General features: G+C 47.0%; 1 protein-coding gene across 5 annotated transcripts in view; it reads left to right on the forward strand.

Annotated features, from left to right (window-relative positions):
- Large1 (LARGE xylosyl- and glucuronyltransferase 1) overlaps positions 1-20,003 on the forward strand; it is a 581,831-nt gene that overhangs the window by 523,584 nt on the left and 38,244 nt on the right. For 4 of the 5 annotated variants that reach the window (XM_029568309.1, XM_029568308.1, XM_008843101.3 and 1 more), the window contains 2 exons: positions 2,766-2,921; positions 19,748-19,911. In XM_029568309.1, the coding sequence (XP_029424169.1) occupies positions 2,766-2,921; positions 19,748-19,911 (320 nt within the window). The remainder of the gene's footprint in view (positions 1-2,765; positions 2,922-19,747; positions 19,912-20,003) is intronic. The other variant, XM_029568310.1, reaches the window with a different exon arrangement.

Here is a 20,003-nt window from a genome sequence, read left to right on the forward strand (position 1 = left end):
GTCGACCTAGGAGGGAAAGGAGCAAAAAGTGTCCTTTATGTCCCTCTGACCAAATTATTATAGGCCTGAAAGTATGTCTGTTAAACACCCAAGAGGGTTAGTTCTACCAATCTGATACTTTTAATTACTGTTTGTCATGTAGATAAATCTTGGGCAAAGACCAGTTGTTCTCAGATAAACCTTACCTAGACATAATTTCTTGATCTCCTATGTATAATTTGTCAATAGGTTGTAGAAGTAATATGGTTCTCTCTGATTTTCAAAACTAGCTAAGCATTGTTTATCTCTCACATTGTCTCACCCCTCCATCATGGTGAGACTTAAGGTGCCCCCATTTCCCCCCTTTCTCCCTTACTAATACCCTTCTCCTATGATCCTACCCCTATTGAGCTCCTTCTTTCCCTTTAACCTAGGGGATAAAGAGTCCACTTCTTAACATGTGAGTTGAGGATTAAGTTGCCAACACATGAACTTTGGGGGAAACCTTCAAACTATAGCAACAGTGAAGGTAAACCTGCTGTTTATCTCTTGGGAAACGGCTCCCAGCCGGCAAGGTGTGGAGGCACTCAGTACAGGCTTCCACTTCCCCTCACGAGTCTCCCACTGAGGCCCTATGGGTCCAGCACATATTGTCACTCTGTGCTGAGGCTTGACGTTGCTTGGCATCTGCTGTGAACATTGGGAGTGTGACCAGTGATGATGGGGGCCACCACAATGGAACAGTTCCTTGGGACCCTTCCTTGGCTCTTCTGTCCTTAGCAGAGTGACTTCTCCTGAGCCCACTGTCACTCTCCACTTCAGCCCCAGTCCAATGTTCAGATCTGCTGGCAGCTTCATCCATCAGTCACTCTGTCTTCAGACCTCTACAGCCCTTTCTACCTGTACAGGGCCCCACACCCAGCTCTGCAAAACACAGTGATTGGGCAGGTAAGACATGAATAAAAGAGAATTTTCTGGAGCCTCCCTTTCCCTATCTTGATAGGGGTGCTGATCACAGTGATGTCCCATAGACTTTTTGCACGAAAAACTAATTCAGATTATTAATTATTAGTAGTTACCATATGGCCAGGCATGGTGGCACATACCTTTAGTCCAAGCACTTGGGTGGCAGAGGCTGGTGGATCTCTGTGATTCCAAGGCCAGCTTGGTCTACATAGTGATTTCCAGGCCAACTGGGGCTACAGGGAGATGTTGTCTCAAAAAGACTAAAAAACAAACAAAACACAAAAAATAATTACCATATGATAATAATTATTTCTAGGAATAAAGTACCAATAAATATTAATCATTAAAGTACTTGGAACAATTTTAGTACATATTAAACACTCAAAATGTTTGATTACATTTCTCACTTTTTTTTCATATTTTATCTTTCCAACCAAATCAGAAAATGGGTCCCCAAAGCCTTTTTTCTCAGCTGGAAATTAGAACTAGCACATTGCCAAGATCCTCCTCTGGTTTTGCCCACCCACCCTACCAGCACATCTTTGTGTACAGTGATCTTCCTAAAACCTAGCCAATCATTTTTGCCCCTCCTGGGTAATCTACAGTGAATTCCGAATGCAGGCCTCCCAGGTCCAGGAGGTTGGTCCAGCTGGGTGCCCTTCCTTTCTTCCACGCCTCACCCCATGTATCCTAGCTTCAGCGTGGTCCTTCCCACATGCCTCATTCCATCCTTTCTTTGCAGGAACTTCATGCCTATCCTCTGAGCCCCAGCACGAGCATTTTATGATGCTTCTCAGAGTATCCCAGAGCTATCTTTGTTTCCTGCTCCTCCTTCCTCTGTTCCTTCTAATGACTTGTTAGTGGACCACACATGTGCTGTGGGCAGTCCCCAGGGTCACATGCTCAGCACGTCTCCAAATCTGATGAACTGCAAGTGCTAAATAGAGCCAGTGTTTTATGAGCACTTACCCAGTGCCTGGCTTGCACGTGCTAACTTGCTTATTTTTCACGGCAGCTCTGTGAGGCTCTGTCACTCAGAGCCCTCCCTGGAGACAGAGACGACACTAATTATTTGAACAGAGAATTTAATCTTTAGAAGCATTAACCAGGCATAAAGTGTTGACTTGGTCCCTAAATGAAACACATATAGGAAATTGCAGGAGACAGCACCTGTGGAACTTGAAGAACAGAGGCAAGTGATAGGGAGAATTAAAACTTGCACCCCTGGGTGGGGTCACCAGCCCATGTCAGAGGCAGCAGCTCTGGACAGAGAAGCAAGAACAATAGGACATATTGTGTCATTGGAAAATCCATGACATGAATTTAGCTTTCTCTGAAAGAAGGAAGGACTGCAGCTTAGGTAAGACAGGAAGCCAAGTGATGTTCTCTGGAACAGGAAGTCTCGGGGAAGAACCAGGTCTTCCCCCTCCTCGAGCCCTAAGTCTCCCTCTCCTGGTCCTGTCAGCAGCACCCAAACAGGTCTGCAGAGTCCCATCCTCTGCATCTCAGCTGGCAAAGAATCCAGAGATAAAATGAAAATCTAATAACTGGTATAGGCCAGAACCCTGAGTATTCCTGTGTCATAAGATAGAGAAACAGACACAGAGCGATTAGAGAGCCTGTCCAAGATTAAATGATGACTTAGAACAGAGGTGGGATTTGATGCATCACCCTGCGCTTGCTCACCACTGCTCTGCCAAAGATATAGAATGAATGAATGAGTCACAGACTCACAACGTCCTGGCCCAGTCCCAGGCCGTGGAGTCCTATGTATGATGTGTGGTTCCAGCTGGTCTGACTGCCTCATTGCTGCCCTCCAGGTCATCCATTGGAATTCTCCCAAGAAGCTAAGGGTAAAGAACAAGCATGTGGAGTTCTTCCGCAACCTCTACCTGACCTTCCTGGAGTATGATGGCAACCTCCTGCGGCGGGAGCTGTTCGGCTGCCCCAGTGAGACCGATGTCAACAGTGAGAATGTGAGTCTTCCTGGATGGTGGGAGACAGGGGCCACGCTTCCATTTGTCTGCTGTGATCCTTTGTTGGGTTCTGCATCCAGCTCAGGGAAGGAAACAAGACACCTCAACTTCCCTGGGATCTGTGGCCTGGGCAGGCAATAGGCAGGTCATCTAGCCACTTCCTGCAGATTATTATGGGCGTGGGAGGGTACATTCAGCTGTGGAGTGGATCAGAGCGAGTTTCTAGGCAGAGCAAGTCATCAGATATCAGTGTGTGCCTCATGAAACTACAATGTTTGTGGTGGAGGCATCCGTCTGGGACCCTGGGTTCTGCTTGGTTGGTGCCTGGGGTGACAGAAGATTTCCACAGGGACTGGTTCCTTCCTGGGTCAGTGTAGGCCAAGGAAGTATTGGGTGGGGGTAGTCACAGGCACAGCTGAGGTCTACTCTGGTTTTTTCTATTTCCTATTCTTTCATATGCTATAGCTTATGTGATGGTCGTAGAATCCCTCTTTTACCATGGAAAGAATTGAAGGCAGAGCCTAGCAGGTTGCCTGTGGGTCACACAGCAAGGAAGGAGGCCAGCTGTGACCAACATTGAACTCTAAGCATTTGGGAAAGGAACACTTTAGCCACAGGAAGCAGGGCACAGGCGTCAGGCTGACCTGAGTTGGACTCTAGTTATTACCTTCCTATTAATGCCTGTGTGGCCTTAAATAGGACACTTTGTGTTTCTGTATCTCTGTTTCCTCAACTGTCAAATGGGAAGGAAAGAAATGGCAGGTAAAACAACCCCCAGCTCAGTAGCCAGATAGCAGATGCTCAGTAGGCGTTTGTTCTCTCCTGGGCCCCAGGTGTCAGACACAGAAGTGATTACTTCATTCATTCAGTGTACAAACATGTACAAAGTGTTTGTTCCGAGCACTGAGTAATGATAAGCTAAAAGGACAATGTTCCCTGCCCTTGGGGAATATGTATCCCAGTCAGAGAAACACAACTAATGGATAACTAGCCGAGCTGTCAGGAAAAATGACTGGCTAGTAATGAGTGCTACACAGCAAAGGCTAGTGAGAAGCCAGGCAGATTCTCAGAGGATAAGCAAGATTGCAATAAAGAGATAAAGCTCAGTCTGAAACCTAAATGAACGGAAAGCCAGCTTCAGCAAAGCAAGGAAGTGCATTCCAGATGGAGAGTATAGCTGTACGAAGGACGTGAGGCAGGACGGGTTGTGAGAACAGGATGGGGACCCGTGAGGAAGAGCACGCAGCCAGCAGCAGCCAGATGCAAGGATCTGTAGCTGGTCAGAGGATCCTTTGTAAACTAGGTTATGAACTATCTGAGTCTAGATTTTCCCCTGGGATTGGTGTGGTATTTGTAGCTACCTTGGATGTCATGAGAAGTCTTTTAGTCTCCCTGTGGAAGGTCAGGAGGCACACGTTCACCTGGCCTCTGGTGAGATGCCTGGTCACAATGCCACCGCTGCCCTCTTGAGTCACAGTGAAGTTACCGCCTCCTCTGGCTCCTCTTGCCCCAGAGTTCTCTGTGTCTGCATTTCTCTGCTGGCAACAGAGAAGGAAATTTATTGGGCACTTGAACTTTTCGGGCTCTAAGAAATAGTGCTTTCCACCCACCCTGCGTCCCTCTGTTTCCCACTAGTTTCTTTGGCTCAGGTCCATTTGCTCTCACCACTGATGGATGAGTGCCCATTTGACCCCCTCCAAATGCCCAAAGAAAACTCTTCTTTCCCTCATTTCCCCTCTGAGGCTGTTCCCCTCTGAGCATCCACATCCCTGGGCTGCCATGGTGAGCAACTAGGTGCCACATGAAGCCGGAACTCTGTCTGAGTGTCTCAAAGGCTTTTCCCACCACCTCCTCCTTTCCTTACATGGATCTTGAGGATGAAGAAGTCACTCACCACCTTGCTCAGAATCTAGGACTGTGCTTATTCACTCCTTATGCCTACATAGATGCCAGCCATACGTCAGGAGCTCTGCAGGCCCCAATAAGGACATTAGAGACTGACCCATATGCAAGCTGACACAACAACCCCTGGACAGGCCAAGAAGAAAGGCTGTCCAGGTCTGGGTGGCCCGGAAAACAAGCGTGGCCTGCTCTGAGCACTCGGCATCCCAGCTACTTCCTACCAACTACCGTGCATCAGCCCTTCCCCCTGCATCCCCAGCTCCCCATTGGACCTGTGTTCATGTTGCTTCACTGCCTGGCACATCACGCCCCTGCCTAGCATGTTTAAAATATGCCCAGTGTGGCATAAATGTGCCCAATGTGGCATTGAGAAACCCCTTAAGCCATTTTCTGTGACCTGCCTCATTTTCTTTCCATCAGAGCATATACAACTATCTGCCATTACCTAGTTCAGGTATTTGTTTCCTAGTATTTTCCCCCCAAATATGAGATTCCTAGGTTGGAGACTTTAGGCCATTCTCCTCTGGTGTCCCTTCTCTAGAATAGAATCAGGCACATAATAAATGTTCAGTGAGTGAATGTAGTGGACAGATGTAAGAGGAATGAGACATTGGTCAAGGGAAGGGCAGGTGAAGAGGGAATGGCAGAGGAGAGGGTGCTGGCGGCTTCTGTTCAACAACAGAGCACACTGGGAGCCAGGCAGCAAGTGCAGCTGAACAGAAGGGCCTTGGCTGCAATGTGAGTTTGGAGTGTAGCCTATTGATTTTGTAGATACGGTCACATTTACATTTGAGGAAAGTCTGTGCAGAGAACAGAATAAAAGGAACAAGACTGGGAAGAGGGAAAGCACGCAGAGGCCGTTTCCCAGCCCTGGTGAAGAGATGGCCATGGGGTTCTTACCTGGACCAGGAACAGCAGGAGTGGAGAGCCCGGCTGGACTGCTTTGTGGATCCTAAGGACAGGGGAGCAGGTACAGCATTCATGCATGAATGAAGACAGCAGGTCCCTGTGCCCTGCCAGACAGGTGTCTCTGCTGGCTATGTTGTAGGTTGAATCAGCCATCAGCAGGTGCTGCACAAGGAGACAGTCTGGACAGTGCACTTCCCGTACCCTGTTCTGTGAGTAACCCACCGCCTGGTCCTCTAGCATGGCAAGGGTGATGTGCAAACACAGCTAGGGGGACAGGATCAGATCCAGGGTCCAGAGCAAAACTGATGCTCTGAGCTCTGTAGGAGTAGTCGGCACAGTGCACAGATGGTCTTGAGTCTGGAGGTAGCATTCAAGACCCGCTTCACTGAACCTCAGGCTCCAGATGGGAACGGGTCCCACGGCAGACTGTGCAAGCCTCAAGACTCATTCATCTGCCCAGCAGATGCTCACTGAGTCCCCAGCCATGGGGCTTGTGATGGGGCAGGAAGCGATGTAGGGTGAAACCTGGCTCTCACAGTGCCTGTCTGCAGAAAAGCATGAAGTTGTCACATCATGACAAGCACCAGCATGGTGGTAGTGCTCTGAGGGTGTGTGGGAGGAAGGGAGTGTCACATGACTAGGAGAAAGAGGCTCACCAGTATTGGAGATTGAACCTAGGGTGTCACACATGCTGGGAGATACCACCACAGAGGTACATCCCCATTCCCTTTGCTTGGTTTGATTTTCATTTTGAGACATGAAGTTTTGTTAAGTTGTCCAAACTGGCTGTGCACTCACTCTGTAGCCTAGACTGTACTTGAGCTTGTTGTGATTACAAGCCTATACCACCAGACCTGGCCAGGTCAGATCTGAAGGCTAGGTATGTAGGAATGAGGGGTCTGCAATGTGGACTTAGTATGGAGAAGCAGAGGAGGCCCGAGGTGAAGCCCAGCAGAGTGCAGGGGCACAGGCTCTGGTGGTGAAGGAGGACCGTGTTCTCATCTTCACTGTTACTTCCTCATTTGGGAATGATGCGGTGAGGAGGAAGAAGGTGTGAGCTCCCTGGAGGTGAGCAGCCTTCATTTGGTAGACAGATGGCCTCAGCAAAGCCCACAAATGCTCTTAGCCTCAGGTTTACCATCTGATCGATAGGGACAGAGATGTCTTTCTGGGAGTTTTGTGAAGAACTCATGTGAAATCATCCAAAAAGAAGGGCTTGATGCCAAGAACACTGTGTACATTGGGAGTCTGCACGTGGCAACACCCAGCCTGCCTGAAGATAACTGTCAGTTTATGAATAGATTTCAGGTTTGATTAACAGTTCGCTGGAGGAGGGAGGTGGCTGGCAGAGAGGAGAACCTGTGGTGTCCCTTTGAAATCCATCTATGTCTCATGGGCGGGTGTTGTCACATTTGCTTTTGGTCAGGCAATCTTCCTGAGTAGATTTGGCTGGTTGTGATCTGCCTCTGCAGCAAGGAGCTGGGATGTGAGGAGCAGGGCCCCATTCCAAGACTTCAACCAGGGACTGTCACAGACAGACAGGCTTACAAGACAAAAGGCTCCACCAGGAAGATTGAATGACAGCAATTGATGAGATACAGCCACTCTCGTCCCATAGTTTGCCTGGACATTGGTCTCTGGAACCAGCAAGTTCATATACGATGCAATATAATGCCGTCATCACTAATATGCATCAGTTGTTTATGGTTCATTACGTGGAGCAGGAATGGACATGAGAATTCTGTACATTAGCATCTCCCTCCCTCTTCCATGACTACCATTCCTAGGGCATATTCCAGAAACCCTGGTGCTCGGAACACAGAAAGTCAAGGTTGCTCTCAACCCACTTCCTGTTCAGAACTCCTGTATTCTGGCATCTTGCTGGAATCCTCCAAAGTCTGCGAGGTCATGACCTCCAAGACAATGCTGTTAGCCAGCTCCACATGCAAAACAGTTGTACTCCTGTTAACTTGAAAGCATTACCTCTATAAGGAGACCATTCATCTTAGTCCTGTCCTCTAAGGACACCTAACCCTTGTCCCTAACAGGCCACCTGTCACTGAGCAGAGCATAGCTCCCTAACTAAGCATTGTACCACAGAGTAAGGGTGTCTTATCCAGAAGGCTTTGCTCCACCCACAGGAGGTTGCTGGTGAAGCAGGCTCACCCTTTTAAATGCAAATCCATTGAATAGGTGTGACCAGTTTGTGTGGGAACCTTTAGTATCTCAAATAGACTGAACTCGGTTTATAATTTTTGATGACAAAAGATGCAGAGTAGGCTGAAGGGGCCAGAGGGTTAGGCTGAGGAAGGATGCTGTCTACCAAGGCAGGAAAAGGCCTGGGATCCCTGCTAGTTCTGCACATTCTTTCCTGACAGCTGTCACTTTGGGTTTATCAGCCCCAGGAACAGCCCTTTCTACGTTCAGGTCCCTGGCAGCCAAAAAAAAAGAGAGAGAAAACAACACATACATGAAGGTGTTTAATTCAGAGACCAATGATTAAAGAGTTCTCTGTTGTTCTACTAGCAACTGACTAGAAAACATATCAGACATCTACAAAGTAAAAAATAAATACATTAAAATAAGCCAAAGACTGGACGCCAATGACTTTGAATCAATCTGTATGGCATTGTAGGCAGCAGCATCTGAAGACCAAACATCTCTAATTGATGACTGTACTCTATCCACCCGGTCCTAGGCAGCATACTCTCCCCAAACCAGCACTCTGGGTTATCGGTCCCAATCTCCTAGCAATAGTGTGAGCACAAAAGCCTGCTGGGCATCCCTAGGCTGGGTACTAGTCACCCGAATCTCTCTGGCATTGTAACAGTTCTTTGTGCTCTTCCAAGAGCTCCCTCCACTTTCTGCTAGCTTTTAGGAGTTGGAGATTTCCTGCAGGGGAAAAGAAAGGGAAATACGGCTGTAATCTTCACCACTATGGGAGGGAGGCCTTGTGAATCACAAGTCACAGAAACAGGTTATTTGCTCCAAGTCACACAGATCCTAAAGGATACGGACAGCATTTGCAAGCAGCTCTACCTAACTTTAAGGCTCTAGAAGCAGAGCTGTGCTGCCCTGGTGGACAGCTGCAGATTCAGATGTGGCATGATATCCATAACAAGTCCCCTGTGATCCTCCTGCTTGTTTCCTTTAATCCTCCTTACTCTTCCTCTGACCCTGCAAAGCAGTGGTGACTATTTCCATTTATGGAGGAGGAGATGGAGGCTTAGAGAGTTAGTCACAGAACAGGTTGGTGGCAGAGCGGGAGCTGATACTGAGCTCTGATTCACCATCAACCAGTATCCCTACAACTTTTAAAAGTATTCCCCAACCTAAAATTGCAGTTGCCACCCCTCCCCCACATACCCTATCTCCCATTCTCCCTTCCTTCATTTTTCTTCATAACATTCTTCATGACCTCATTGTGTGTGTGTGTGTGTGTGTGTGTGTGTGTGTGTGTGTGTGTGTGTGGATGCACATGTGGAACCAGAGGTTAACACTGGGTGTCCTCTTTTCCTCCCCACCTTACCTTGTTGAAATAGGGTCTCTCAGTGAACCTTAATTCATTGATCTGCTTGGGTGACAAGTGAGATCAGGGATCCAGCTGTCACCCCTCTTCCAGGGTCACAGATATGCACAAACCACATTGAGCTTTTATGTAGGTGCTGGAGATGCCAGCTCAGTACCTCACGCTTGTACGCAGGCACTTCCCCCACTGAGCCGTGTCCACAACCAATTCATGGTATCGGTTTTATTATCTATCAATATATCTGTATTCCTATAAAAGACTACCTGCCACCTGGCTCTTTCTCAGTCTGTCTTGTTGACTGTATGAACTATAACAAGTGATTTTCCTAAAACATTTGTGTGCCAGAAAGTTCCTAGGATATGGAATCAGAAAATCTGGCCCTGAGCTAGGTCTATAATTTCAAGTATAATTTCAGCTGTCTGTGAGCCTCAGTTTTCTCATCTGTAAAATGACCATTAAATTAACCCCCCCCCCAAGGCTATGTTAAGAGGACTGAGGGTTAAGGTAACCAGGGTACCAACAACTATAAGTAATTACTGTTTTGTATGTTGGGAAAAGCTCATCTGAGACACCTTCCCTTCAGCCCCTCTGAGATCCCACCTCACCTCTGAAATGAAGAAGGCTTCCAACTTTGGATCCCCCATCCCTGACACTGAGTTTACTAGGAAGAAAGGACAGCAGCATTACCGTGGCTCAATTAGAAGTTAGAAATAAGACACATATAAACAGATTCTATAAACACTTTATGGCATCATTTCGTACAGCACTGCCAAGGAACAGATGGCTGTTTGGAAACAGCTGTATCCCGGAGAAACCCCGGAGGAAAACCAGAATGTGCTGGTGCACTCACAGGCCAGCTGCATGCCAGCAGCTCTTCAATCATGCCAGGGCAGCAGAGCCCAGCATGGATAGCACCTGGAGCACTTAGACTGACTGCCCAGAGCTACTCTCCAGTGACCTTCTGTGGATACTTTAAGCTCCAAACCTGAAGAATCACAGTGTGGTCTGGGGGACCAAAGATGGGGATGAGAAGAGGCGGAGCCTGGAGCAAGGAGACTCAGTCCGTGCATCTGCCTCGGTACAGGCTTGCCCTTGTGGCTAGGGGCCTAGTGACTGCTCAGCCCCAACTTACACAGAGTCCGTTTGCCCCTTGGCTCTTTTGCAGTCATCTTTGGACACTCATCAGGTAGTGTCCTGTCTTCTTATGTAACACTGTCTCATGAAAAATAATCTATGGGACTTCAGGTCATCTATTAAATTCTCTGTAACCCATCTGTAAAATGAAATCAGTGATACCAACCGATAGACTTTAAAAGACAATAAGATCAGGCAGTGTGGTACTTAGTACTAATTGTCAACTTGACAGGACCTAGAATCATCCAGGAGATGGACCTCTGAGCACACCTGTGGGGAATTATCTGGATTGCACTGAGGTGGGATGACCTGCCCCTGTGGGTGACACCACTCCCTTGACAGGGGATCCTGGACTGTAGAAGAGTAGGGAAAGCGAGCTGAGTGCTAGGATGTACGTATCCATTGCTCTCTTCTGACTGTGGGTATAATGTGACCAGCTGCTTCAAGCTCTTCATGATCTGACTTCCCCATCATGCTGGACTGTAACCTGTAATTGTGAGCTAAGTGCTACTTTCTTTCTCTCTTAAATGGCTTTTATCAGAGTGTTTTATCACAGCAACATCGAAGAGACTGACAGGCAGATTGGTTGCTTAGAAAAATGTGGCACCTAGCACCTACTACCCACGATCAAGTTATATTCATGTTATAGTCACTGTAGCTAAAATTCCTTCTGGGAGGTACAAATGATGTCTGGCCTCCTTCCTCCTCTTTTAGTCCCTATGACAAACTGCAGTCTGGGAAACCAGTGAGTTTATGGGGCTTACTTACAGAGCAGTGGGTGAGGATTTCCTTACAGGTGTGTAGATGCTCCCCTCCTAAGGCCATACTGGACAGTCTCCATCCAGGTGGGAATTGCGACTCTGCATGAAATGGCAAGAAGGCTTCCCCTGGGCTGCCTTGGTTTATATACCCATATCCCTGACCCCTCACTCCTCCTGCAACTAGGGCCAACTGGTTGGTTGGGAGGTGTGGCTGACTCTCCCTGTCCCTCCTTTCTTGCTGAGAGTAAGTCAACAAGCTTAGCTGTGATGATCCTGGGCAAGCAGGTGCAACCAAGCTTGGGAAGAAGGCATCTGTCCACAGTCTGTGTGTCAGAGGACAGTCCTATGCAACAGTCACACTGACTTATAATTACTGATTTGCATCTCTGCCTTTCTCCCTACTCCATAGGGTCCATTGAAATGCAGAAATGGGGGCTTGGGGTCCATTCCTTGCCGGGGTGGACATGAAATAATAGCCTGTTAACTGTGTGCTGTGTAGACATTAATGCTGGTATCGGGGAGAGAGGAGACCCAGCCATTTTCTTCTCTGACTCCTCTAAGTGAGGGTCTGCAGAGAGAGGCCTTCTGAAACGTCACTGAACATACTTGAATGTTCCTCCTCTCCCAGTGGAAGAATGACAGTGAGTCACAGTTTGTACTCCTGAGTGAAAGCCGCTTTGGGTTCTTGGAACTTGTTGCTTAATACACACAGCAGGCAAGAGGGAGCCAGTGATCTTTCTCTCCCTGTGTGCTTTAATAAAACTTAATTGTTTCATGGAAACCACAGGGATGAGCCTTGGATTAGATTTCAGGAGACAAGTGTGGAGCCCCAGGGTCTCTGAGCAGATCTCTGGGACCACATTTCTTCTGTGTGTGTGTGTGTCTGTCTATCTGTCTGCATCTGTGTATGTGTGTATCTGTATGTGTGTGTATGTGTGTTTGTATGTGATATATGTATGTGTCTGTGTATGTCTTTGTGCATGTGAAGGTCAGAGGTCCACACTGAACACTCCCTCCCTCTATCAGTCTCTACCTTCTTTTCTTGAGACAGAATCACTCATTGAACCTAGAGTTCACCAAATCAGTTAAACTAACTGGCCAGATATCTCTGTCTCTATCTACAGCACTGGGGTTACAGACACATACCCCCTTGCCCGGATCATACATGAGTGCTGAGGGTCCAAATGCAGGTGCTCATGCTTGCGTAATGAACACTACTCACTGAGTTGTCTCCCTAGCCCTATTTCCTCACCTTTAATCTGAGGGCAACAAGATCCATCCTGACTATCTCATACAAGTGTTGAGTAAACACAAATGAAAGTCCATTTCCAAATTACTTTGAAAGTATAAGCAATATGTTTAGTGTTAACTTACCCACTAGCAGAAGGGCAAGGCCCCTTCTGTCTGTGTTTCTTCCCTCCAAGAAGCCCTGGATTCCTCTGCTGGATTCTTTTACTCTGGATATCAGCCAAGAAAAGAAAGTGACAGTTAATGTTTGAGTGAGACTCAAAAGTAGCACTCATGCAACCTCATCTGTCAAAATGCCCTGGACTGGGTCTTAGACCAGTGGTGCCCTTGACTGCAAGGAGGCGGGAAGCCCAGCCCAGCTGTGTGCCCAGGAAGAGAGATTGTGGGTAATGGTAGGCACAGGATGTCTCTGCGGCTTTAAGTAATGTATGCACTGAGCCCTCTACAGCTGTTACCAGATCTAAGTCCATCTGCTTACCACTTGGAAGCAATACTCAGGAGATGAGAGCTGATAGGAAGGAATTCAGGGGGAGGCTCTGGAAAAATGAAGGAAGCTCTCATCCTTAAAGTTCCATCTTGGTGAACTCAGGGCCATAGGAAGGCTTTGGTAGGGAAAAGATGGGGGTATAGTGTTCATCATCTCCAGGGCCTGTGTCCGTTATCTCCATCCCTTCCTGGAGCATCACAGGTGACCTTGATCTCCTGGAGACAGTTGCAGCTATATTGCTTGCTGCAGTTTAAACACCACAACAGTCCACATCCTTCGTGTATGTTGATGCATGGAATTAGAGAATAAGGAAGGGCAGTCTGATTTTATCTGCAGGTCTCTAGATAACTCAGTTTCGTGAACTTAATGTCTTTGGCACTTAACTTCCTAATTCCTTAAGTGTGCTTTGTCTCACCTCCCTATGTAGCCCAGGCTGGCCTCACCCTCACTTCTTCAGTTTTACCAAGTGTACCATCATGCCTAGTTAGCTGTGGGTTTTTCTTAGAATTTAGAATGCCAGGAAAAAGAAAGGGAAACCAAAGAAACTGCCAAGGCTGAGCCCCAGCAGAATGGTCTCTTGTTACATAGCCACAGAATCATCTTGCTGCATGATTAGCGCTAGACAGAACCTCGGAGACCACTTGACCTGACTTTTCAGTGACCTGGTTACTACAAAAGCTGAAAGGGAATGTCCCCAGTTTTAGTCTCAGCTGCTGAATTCGCTTGATCATGTCACCTTGAACACATGACTAAACCTTTCAGACGATCAGATGATAAAGCCTTCATGAGAAAGACAAGACAGAGAGGGGCCTAACCCATGGGAGGTTAAGGTGTAAGGACTAAATGAGAGCCCCTGCCATGCCATGCTCACTGCAAGCAACCTGCTGATTTTTGAGGGTGGTCTTATGAAGCCCAAACCTTTTGTTTTCACTATTGAAACAGGGCTTCTTCAAGGTCACATAGAAAACGAATGTCAGACAGATCAGGTCCCCGTTTCCAGGTATCCCCATAATCTCAGTCTGTAGCTTTTCCCAGCTGTGAACAGAAGTCCCCCCTGACCAGAACCACGGAACACACGTCCACCCTTTCTGAACCCTCAGACATGTCCCGCCATCATTTCCAGCAGCTCAAAGGCCAATCTAGACCATTGTCCCTAGGGATGGAAAGGCGTAAGTGCAAACTGCTTAAAGGGCCATTTTCCCTTGAGTCTAAATCTGCCTGTGCCTCAGCTGGCTGCCCAAAGAAGCAATTTAGCAAATGCATTTTATCTCATGAGAAATCCATCTTTTGTTTCTGTGACTCACTTGTCGGGAGCCCTGTTTTCCCCTGTGGCTGGAAAGCAGGGTGCAGTAGCTTTCAGACACTGTTAACGAAAACACTCCTTCTAGCTCATTGTCTCCCTGGGGACATTGCCCAGTCCCTGGGTGAAGAGGACACTGTGTTTAGACTTCTAGCTTCTTCCTCTTGAGGTCATATCAGCCACACAGTCAGCAGCCAGCCAACATTAGAATTTGAACAGGTACATAACACAGTCATAATCGCATTGCTTAGGTCCATGGAGCACTTTACAGTTTACAAAGCACTCCTACACCCATTAGCTCATTTGAGAAAATAGCAAAGAATCTCTTTAACTGGAGAAAGGTATAAAGAAGCAATAAAATTTATCTTTGAATCCATCACTCACAGGAAAACCTTTGTTAATCTCGTAATGTTCCCATCAGTCCATTTTCTGTTTGTTTTTGCCGTGTTGGGACCTTATTGTAGATCCTTTTCAGTTTTCTGGCCTGCTTTGTTTGCGGCACATTGTGTTTTCTGCTGTCGTATCTCAGCCTCACATCTATCCTGGGGAAGAAGTAATTCTGTTATGAAATGTCCCTGGCTTGAAGTTTAAAGACTGAGCCTCAGTTTCCTCCTTTGAATAAGAGCTGCTCCCCGGAGGATTAAATGAGCAAAGCACCTGAAAATATCAGCTCTGCATCTAGAACTTAGCACAGAGTGAATGCTCCATCTGCTAAGGTGTAGCCATGGTGATGATGCTAAGGTAACACTGAAGCTCAGTTGACATCTGCGTGGTCTGGAGTCCCACTGACAGGTATCTTGTGGCATATCTGATGTGTTTCTTCTGTGCCAGTGTGGAAGGCAGACAGTAACTCCTAGGCCCTCTCCTATAAGCACTGTGATAGCCCCAAGCAGGCTTAGGAAGCAGATGCCACTGATACCATGAGGTTCATAGGAAGGCATGCATCCCTACAACTGACCCTCCCTGCAGGGCAAGCTGCACTCCAGTGGTATTTCTGTGAACACTTTACTTGATGGCAGCCCCCTTTCTTACTAGACAGTGGCCAAGGACACGGTCACAAAAGAAACTGCCCTCACCTCAAAGGGATAAAAGAAGTGGTTTATTCGGGAGCCAAATGTGAATGACAATAGCCCAGAAACACAGATTTGGGTCTCCTCAAATACCATATTCTAATGTGATAGCAATTTCATGAAGTTTATATGGTAACAAAACAAAGAAAATTATAAAACAGCATACTTTCAAATACATTGGTGGAAACATCAGGTAGACGGGTCACAGCAAGGGAGGAGGATACAGTTATGCTACAGGCTTTAGATACTGTCTGACAGCATGCTTGGCCCTTATGTTGGTTTGAAACTAGCAGCCTGTTTATGTATTCCAAATGACTTAATTAATGGTCACAAAGATGTTAGGTCAGGTGTGGAGGAGGGCAGCAAATGGCTATTAGGGGAGCTAAAGATGCCCGAATTTGACTTGATTTCAACCTCTCCACATCATTGAAGTTCTATCAGTTCTTCAGCCTTTGTGATCATAGCTTCTTTCCATGAATTATTCACAGCACCAACAGAGGCTTCTAAGCTTACAAGGTGCTTTCTTGAGATGTTCCAGGCTCAGGGGTTCTAATTTAAGTGGGATACAGTTCTTGCCTTTAGAATTCACTATATGGGTGCTTTAGAAGTATCTGCTAGAGCCACTGACCTTGAGAAGTCTTTTCCCTGGCTCTTATAAAGGGAAGAGAAACCCCCATGTATACTGTACATATTTGTCATCATCTGATCATTAATGCTCTTCCCACATAGAGTAAACTACTTACTTGAAGTCTCATCAAAAGGAGACATGTGTCTCCACAAGCTCACACACACACTTCCACACATATCCCTCTCTTTCCTCCATGGAACCAGAAGCCCTGTGCAAGTCCTTCTCAACACAGTGGAACCTCAGAACAAAACTAAGAGAAGGAAAAACCAGTTCTACTCTTGCAAAGAGTTTGCAAATGTTTCTTTTCTGAATGGGAGTCATTCTCTCTGCTTTTCTGCTGTGTGTGGGAAGGGAGGAAGATATTGATGGTAAAGTTTCCTCAGAGGAAGTAACTTAATGGTTTCCTGGCATATTCTAGCTCCTCAGTTAGCAATTCTGTTGTCATTTAAGAATTAGAAGGACTAGGCTAGGGATATAGCTCAGGCCTGAGAGTATTTGCCACACAAGCACGAAGACCTGAGTTTGATCCCTATCAGCCACACAGAACGCCAGACACAGTGGCATACACTTGTAATCCAGTGCTGGGGAGGCATAGTCAGGCAGATCCCTGAAGCTCAATGGCCAGCCAGTCAGCCTAGGCAAACCAGCAAGCACCAGGTCCCAGTGAGAGATGTATCTCAAAAGACAAGGTGGACTGCCTGCTCCTAAAGAACAAGACCCAAGGTTGACCTCTGTCCTCCACATGAACATACGCACATGCATACATACACAAACATGCACACACACGCAAAGAATCAGGAGCACAGACACCCTGGCTCATCTAACCCCGGTCCCCTGACTCTTGCCTTGTGTCTTAGAGGGTTGACTCCTTTCCTAACGGTCTCAACAGGTGATGCTGAACACACCCCGCACTCTGTGTGTGCAGTATCTCTTATAGTCCCCTGTAGTCCCCATCAATGCTCCCCTTCTACACTTGATGAAGTCGGAGTTCAGGAAGTTTACTAAGCCACCCACTCACCTCAGAGGAAGGATGGAACCTTGGTCCCCACACCGTCAGAATCCTTCCCTGAGACCAGCTGAGTGTTTTCCCCAGAAAGCCAGCATGGTGATGGGCACACAGACTCAGATGTGGCTTCCCCAAGAGTCCTCGGGAATTTGAGGCTTCTTTCTCAGCTGTCAGATGAGGTTTATGAGGGTCTCCTCGGAGTGCTCTGAAGAGGATGAGAACACACATTCTGGCACCTGCGCAGAGCCTGGTGAATCCCTATCTGCTCTCTAAAACCATCACAGACCCTTAAAGGCAAATATTGGTGCAAATAATGGGTCTCACAAACGACTTATTGATTACCTTCTGTGAATACAGTTAGAGGAAACAAAGGAAAATTGGAAGGGTGAGACTTCACAGTGATGGAAGTCACCTTGTGCACAGCAAATATTTTTCATGCACAGTTCAGTCTTACCATCTTGTAAGGGAAGATGTCCTTAAATAATTGCAGTTCAAATTGATGAGTGCTTAATGTAGTTAGGGAGTGAGTCCTCTTGGAGTCCAGAGAAGAAACAGACCAGCAACAGTCTCCCCCTTGGGAGGGCCAGCAACAGTCTCACAGAAAAAGAACATCTAGGCTGAATCTTGAAAGTTAAATAGAGGGTGAAGAGTGGGGCAAGGGAGGGCTTTGCAGGGAGGGAACGGTGTGACCCCAAAGAAAGTCACAGAGATGTGGAGGGAAAAGCAAGTCTGGGTACCATAGGAAACATCATTGGAAAATGTGGAACCTGTGAGGTGACAGGTCAGAGAGCATTCTGTGGTAGTCGCCAGGGGTATCTCGATCCAATTCTGCATGTCAAAAGGTGTCTGTGGTTCATAGACTTATAGATGAGGGAGAATTCCACCTCCTGGCCTTCTATTAGCTAAATGATCAGAAATGTCAAGCCCCTGTGGCTCAGCTGATTTCCTAGTGGGCATTTGGAAATGTGTGGCTGCATCTAGGGCTGTCCAGAGCCATCTGAAGAATCTGAGCACTTGCCGAGCAGGGGCTCAGGAGCTGAGCTGCCCTTAGATTTTTTCAGACAGGCCACATAATGAAAAAAGTGCCCTCCACAAAATTCCAGTGATATTTGTTGCCTATCATCTGGAACCTGTAAAACCTCAATGACCTATAAGGAGTGCTTGTTGGAGCAACACAACTGATCTTGGCTGGGTTTGCTCATGCGATGTAGACAACTGAGAAATATGTACCTGCCCCAGGTGTCTGTCTGCTCCCACAGGCTAGCCTGGGCTGTGGCTCCAGGCTGTGGCAGAGGTATAAGAGCCACACATTGTCTCTTGATGTCTTGCTTCAGGAAGGGAAGAAGTTGCTTCCACTGAATTCTATTAGCAAAAGCTCATCCCAAGTCCAGCCTAGATTCTGCAGATAAGGAGATAGCCTCACTCTTTAGCAAGCACCACTGCTCAGAGTGAGGATGTTCCGGGGAGAGGAGTGAAGAATCAAAGCCATCTATGCACACATACCACTGCAAACCTCGTGAGAAATAATACAGTGGCACAATGGATCAAGACAATGGCCCTAGCTGATAGAGGGCTGCTCAGAAAGAAGCAAGTTAATGTGCTCTCTTGTGAACTATGCCATCAGTTTTGAAATTCTTAAAGATATACCTTTTTGGAAAACCCGTCTGTTTCTTTCAGGCAGGTTGGTAAATGTAACCATGTAAATTTTAATTTATATTCAGATTTATGATGCCACATGATATACGGGCCTAATGTTACAGAAAAAATATCAGCCAGCTATGACCCTTGGGAAATTATTGTTTTTTAAGGGTCGATTTTATTGAAATGCAAAGTGCATATAGTAAGTCTTCTCTGTCCAAAGTTATGCTTGCCAGTCTGGGTGTTCACAAGTATGTGCACCCAAGTGACTATCACACATCAAGCTATGATGGAAGTCATTTCCATTACCCAGAAAGCTCTTTTGTCCTTTCCTAGGCTTCTCACCCCATCCACACCCGCATCTACTGATCCAGTTCCATCACTGTAGTTAGTGTTTTGCCGGGTGGTTGTGCTTTGTAATTTCTATTGTTTGTCTGTTAAAGCAGGCCATTTGCATGGTAGAGATATCATGAGGTCTATAAGTGAAGGGGTGTGGTAGGTTGGGCACCTGTAGAACTACAGATCCACTTACCCTCATTTGCAGGTGTCCCACACCAGCTCCTTGCTAGCAGGTTAGCCTTCTTTTTTCACCAGATGAGGAAGAGGAAACAGAACTAGTTGAAGACATTTCCACTAATGAAGACAGACTTTCAGAGTTAGAAGAGCACAGCAGAGAAAGAGGTTGTCTTGACTCAGATTAAATTTAGGTAAAATTTAACATGCAAGAGTTCTGTGTTGATAATATGTTTGGTTTTTCTCTCCAGTACCTGGCATGAACCCTGAAGTCTGTAGCCCCAGGAAGAGAAAAGCATCAGATCACACAGAGTTCCTTCCCATTCTGGATGTTCTCATCCACAAATATCTTCCCAGAGTTATTAGAAGTTGTTCTTCTGATTAGAAGTTATCCTTCTGCCTAGGACAACCCTCTGTTTTGTTTGTAGGGCTTTGTGTGGCCTCTACACTTGTCAGTGAGCATTACCGTCCTTAGCTACACGGGGGCTCATCTCAGGGATGGGGAAGGCAGCTTCCTTTGGGATCACCTTTTGAAGGTAGATAAAATTGCTGGGAAAGTAAGTTGGGAATCCTCTCTCTGTTGAACCATCAACACCACTGCAACAGCTAATAAGTTCGGGGAGGACGGAGGACAGCAGGCAGGCTTCTGGAGCCTCTTGCAGCCTTGCCTCCTGTCCCCAAGCCCCCTTCTTTCTTTTAAGCTTCAGAAGCAGCTGTCGGAACTGGATGAGGATGACCTGTGTTACGAGTTCCGGCGAGAGCGGTTCACTGTCCACCGAACCCATCTGTACTTCCTGCACTACGAGTACGAGCCTGCCGCTGACAACACGGACGTCACCCTGGTCGCTCAGCTTTCCATGGACAGGTATGGCCAATGGCCCTGCCCACCACATGGTCCCCATACTGATGCTCCTTGCCCCATAGACCAATAGAGAATGAGAGATGGTTCCATTGTTT

This window comes from Nannospalax galili, unplaced genomic scaffold (assembly GCF_000622305.1).
Source record: "Nannospalax galili isolate Female #2095 unplaced genomic scaffold, S.galili_v1.0 scaffold39, whole genome shotgun sequence".
NCBI lineage: Eukaryota > Metazoa > Chordata > Mammalia > Rodentia > Spalacidae > Nannospalax > Nannospalax galili.